This window comes from Drosophila guanche, unplaced genomic scaffold (genome assembly GCF_900245975.1).
Source record: "Drosophila guanche unplaced genomic scaffold, DGUA_6, whole genome shotgun sequence".
In the NCBI taxonomy this organism is placed as follows: domain Eukaryota; kingdom Metazoa; phylum Arthropoda; class Insecta; order Diptera; family Drosophilidae; genus Drosophila; species Drosophila guanche.
Genome location: NW_022995756.1, coordinates 2005638 through 2009576, shown reverse-complemented (window position 1 = coordinate 2009576; position 3939 = coordinate 2005638). Strand labels below are relative to the sequence as shown.

Below are 3939 nucleotides of genomic sequence, written 5' to 3'. Positions count from 1 at the left end.
TACGCACACATACACACGCACACAAGTACAGTCGCAAGTGGACTCGAAACGCCATACAAAAATTATCTTGAAGAATAAAAACTAGCGAAAAAGTAACACAACCAACCTTTTGCAGTCCCTTTGGCGCACCGATTCCGCAGATTCCAGCCACTGGTCACTCGATGTAGCAGCGACAGCAGCCGAACTGACGCGCTTACAACCTTAACATGATAAATCCAATTGCAACCGAGTCGGAGGCCATCAACTCGGCCACCTATGTGGACAACTACATTGATTCCGTGGAGAACTTGCCGGACGACGTGCAGCGGCAACTCTCCCGCATCCGTGACATCGACGTCCAGTATCGAGGTGGGCATTTCGAGCAAAATCTTTCCCTACATCAGCATGAATTGATTTGATCTGTTGGCACCATTTGCAGGCTTGATTCGCGACGTGGACCACTACTATGACCTGTATCTAACGCTGCAGAACTCGAGCGACTCCAGCCGGCGGTCGCGCAGCATGAACCTAATGCACCAGTGCCTTATTCAGGCCCAGGAGCTGGGGGACGAAAAGATGCAGATTGTCGGCCACATGCAAGAGATTATCGACGGCAAGCTGCGGCAGCTGGACACAAACCAGCAGAACCTCGACCTGAAGGAGGAGCGCGACCGCTACACGCTGATGGACGACTGTCCGGCATCGAAGTTGCAGAGGTTACAGAGCCCGATGCGGGACCAGGCGAACACCGTGGGCGGAGGCGCCGGCAGCAGCAGCGGTCTGAATGGCAATGGCCCGGGAGGAACTGTGGGCGGCTTCACAGTGAAGGATCAGTACGGCCTGCCCGTGTATGTCGGCGTCGTGGGAGTGACCAACCCGAGCACCATCATCTCCGGCAATGGCGGAGGCTCCACCCCGAACTCGGAGCGCTCCAGCCACGGCGTCAGCAATGGTGGCAACGGCTCGAATGGTAATTTGAGCGCCAGCGGAGGCGGTGACCTGCAGAGAGGTGGCAGCAAACGCTCCCGGCGCCGCAACGAGAGCCTGGTCAACGGCAGCTCCCTGGAGATGGGTGGCAACGAGTCGAACTCGGCCAATGAGGCTGGCGGCAGTGGCAGCGGCAATGGGGAGCGCAAGGGCTGTCTGGGCAGTGCTGGGGCCGGTCAGCGCAAGGCAAACATGCAGGGAGCTTCGGGCGGCAGCCTGGCCAGCGGATCCGCTGGCACGAGCAGCGGCGGCGGAGGAGGAGGAGGTGGAACCAGTGGTGCTGGTGGAGGAGGAGGCGGCAACAGTTCGGGCAAGAAGAAGAAACGCAAGGTACGCGGCGCGGGCGCTTCGAACACAACAGCGAATGCACGCGAGGAGACTCCGCCGCCGGAGACCATTGATCCGGATGAGCCGACCTATTGCGTCTGCAACCAGGTACGCAAAAAAAAACTCCATGAACTCCAGAGAGAGAGAGAGAGAGAGAGATAACGTTGTTTTCCTTGCAGATCTCTTTTGGCGAGATGATTTTGTGCGACAACGACCTGTGCCCCATCGAGTGGTTCCACTTTTCGTGCGTTTCCCTGGTGCTGAAGCCGAAGGGCAAGTGGTTCTGTCCCAACTGCCGTGGCGAGCGACCAAATGTGATGAAACCGAAGGCGCAGTTCCTCAAGGAGCTGGAGCGCTATAACAAGGAGAAGGAGGAGAAGACCTAGGAATAGTCCGCAAGCAGCTAAGAAACCAATCAACCCAACACCATTGTCCTGTCTGTGTCCAACACCAGGCCGGTAGTGCAGCAGCACTTGGCGCTGCGCTTTGTATATTATTCGACCCTAAGATTTACCATAATGTATATTTAGTGTTTTGAAAACCATCCTCGATCCCACTCGAACCTAGGATGGTGATGGTTTGCCAATGGTTGGCAAATCCGACTCACCGCTTGGTCGCACACACTCACACACACCCAGAAAGCCGACAGCCGTTCGGAACTGCCACTGCTTCACGGGGGTATAGTTCGTCTGTTCGATTAAACGTTTCTGTACAAATTGTAACTTTCTCTAAATATAAATACATATATTTAATGCGTACATATACAAAAAACTCACTTTACATCCATCAATGCCTTCGGGGATTCTCCGCGGATCCAAGAACAAAAAGTCTCGGTAGATATACAAATAATTGTTTTTAATGGTCAAAAAGCAGACCAAGGTTTGCATTCGATTCAATCATAGGTATAATGGATGTGTATAAAGGTGTAAAATATATTGTCTCTATATAAAACTATTTGGTAGGAAATGGAAATGTGTTACAAAACTTATTACAAAACTGTCTCTGGACGGACTTTTGTTGCATGTCAAGTCTAAGTGTTCTAAAATTGATTCGAGCCTTGTTGTAGACCTCGTCTGGGGCTGCACCTCATCAGGGTTATCATGGCATCAGCAGCTCAATGTTTGGATTCTGGATTTGCAAGAAGATCTGGTACTGAGAAAACACCACCAGCCAGCAGTATATCTAAGGAATCACAGAAGAGTGGATAGAGATATCAGATATAGAGGGATAGGCCGGTACTCACATTGTAGGACATCCAAACAAAGTTGAGTAGAGCCGAAAAGGTTTGCTCCAGCTGTGGGAGAGAGCGTAAGAAAATAAACTTTGGTTGGGGAGGCATGTTTACCCACTTACATAAATGTAGTAGCCACCGATGAGCCACAGACTCCAGCCAAACTGGAAGAGAATGGCAAGGCCGACGAGACCAAGCCAGGGCAGCAGCCAGCCGCGAGTGCTGCGGACGAAATGACATTTATATGGTAGGTATCATTAAGTTAAGTCCATTAACCTACCTAATCTTTATCCCAAAGTACACCAAATAGGAGGCAACAATGATCAGGACAAAGTATATGATGAAGAAGCCGCCTGCTATGGGCATCGAGCTCTTGATGTCCGTCTCGAAGAGTGGCGAATACAGCTGGGCCGACTCGCCGCCCGCCAGCATATAGCCGATCATCGTGATCATCACCACTGACAATGCGGCCGTGTATGCGGCCACAGCGTAGCTGCCCGTGCGGACATTGTCGGACCATATGATGGGGGACCAGCAGGAGCTCAGCACTACCATGTTTCTGCAATCACAGAACAGATCAGAAGAATAATGGGTCAAAAGAGTGTGGCGTGAAAAATTGTTTAATTTGTTTGGGCCTGCGTGACTCGCTGTCCCCCCAGCCACAGGCGTCAACGCCCATATATTTTGGTCAATAAAAACCACATAAAAACTAAAGCCATTTACCAGTTTTTCGTTGATCAGCCAATATGGAGTAGTCCTCGACTAATGACACACTCTTTCTAAGGCGGGGCGTGGGCGTAGCGTTCGTACTTGTTTTTAAATAAAATTAACTTTAATTAATGTAATAAAAGTCGATAGAATATATCGACTGAGCCTCAACAATATACCGAAGCAACACCCCATTCTAAAAATATACCTAAAAAATACCGATCAAAATCCAATTCCTCAATGTTGCTCTTCTGTTTAATATTACAATCAAACTAAGACTCTCAGCCAGACATCTATAATATATATCAGATTTTTGAATCAGTTTCCCTGACTTTAAGATATTGAATACATGTTACAGTGCTAGTAAGAGGATAATCAAATTGTAAAAGCAAACACAAATATCAAGAAATCCCGAAAAATATCGGTATTTCTGTGCGATAAATGGAGATTTCCGGAATATAGCTAAAAATAACAGCCACATCACTGGCGCTGGTGGCGCGCGCGATCTTCATTTTGTTTTTGCTCTTGGCCAGATTCGGATGTGATATTGATAACGTGAACGAACGAACGTTGGCCGCGATACGTAAAGAGTTGGCAGTAAATGTAACAGCGCATCAGGCGGGATTAATTATAAATTGTGTGTTGTGTATAATCCACGTGTAATCAGCTACGGTGCCCAGGTAACGGTGCAAGTCCAGGGAGGTCAT

General features: G+C 49.3%; 2 protein-coding genes across 3 annotated transcripts; one reads left to right on the top strand and one right to left on the bottom strand.

Annotated features, from left to right (window-relative positions):
* On the top strand, positions 1 to 2051 carry LOC117590094 (inhibitor of growth protein 1). Its single transcript, XM_034282437.1, has 3 exons — positions 1 to 348; positions 419 to 1401; positions 1473 to 2051. Exons 1-3 carry the CDS (start codon positions 207 to 209, stop codon positions 1677 to 1679), a joined length of 1332 nt encoding a protein of 443 aa, XP_034138328.1. The 5' UTR covers positions 1 to 206; the 3' UTR covers positions 1680 to 2051.
* An 82-nt stretch (positions 2052 to 2133) lies between these two features.
* On the bottom strand, positions 2134 to 3393 carry LOC117590095. Of its 2 annotated transcripts, none has more exons than XM_034282438.1 (5): positions 3248 to 3393; positions 2805 to 3083; positions 2647 to 2746; positions 2537 to 2587; positions 2134 to 2475 (listed from the first exon to the last, which is right to left on the bottom strand). In XM_034282438.1, the coding sequence occupies exons 2-5, from the start codon at positions 3077 to 3079 to the stop codon at positions 2392 to 2394; spliced, it is 510 nt and encodes a 169-aa protein (XP_034138329.1). In that variant the 5' UTR covers positions 3080 to 3083; positions 3248 to 3393; the 3' UTR covers positions 2134 to 2391. The 2 variants fall into 2 exon arrangements, with proteins under 2 accessions (XP_034138329.1, XP_034138330.1); XM_034282439.1 differs by having other exon boundaries at positions 3335 to 3362.
* Positions 3394 to 3939: the final 546 nt, after the last annotated feature.

What these genes read in the sequence shown, in the direction of transcription:
- LOC117590094 (XM_034282437.1), top strand. Translation starts at nt 207, where the DNA reads ATGATAAATCCAATTGCAACCGAGTCGGAGGCCATCAACTCGGCCACC. An exon ending in CATCGACGTCCAGTATCGAG is followed by an intron (nt 349 to 418) that starts GTGGGCATTTCG and finishes CACCATTTGCAG; the next exon opens with GCTTGATTCGCGACGTGGAC. An exon ending in CCTATTGCGTCTGCAACCAG is followed by an intron (nt 1,402 to 1,472) that starts GTACGCAAAAAA and finishes TTTTCCTTGCAG; the next exon opens with ATCTCTTTTGGCGAGATGAT.
- LOC117590095 (XM_034282438.1), bottom strand. Translation starts at nt 3,079, where the DNA reads ATGGTAGTGCTGAGCTCCTGCTGGTCCCCCATCATATGGTCCGACAAT. An exon ending in TACTTTGGGATAAAGATTAG is followed by an intron (nt 2,747 to 2,804) that starts GTAGGTTAATGG and finishes TTTCGTCCGCAG; the next exon opens with CACTCGCGGCTGGCTGCTGC. An exon ending in TCGGTGGCTACTACATTTAT is followed by an intron (nt 2,588 to 2,646) that starts GTAAGTGGGTAA and finishes TCTCTCCCACAG; the next exon opens with CTGGAGCAAACCTTTTCGGC.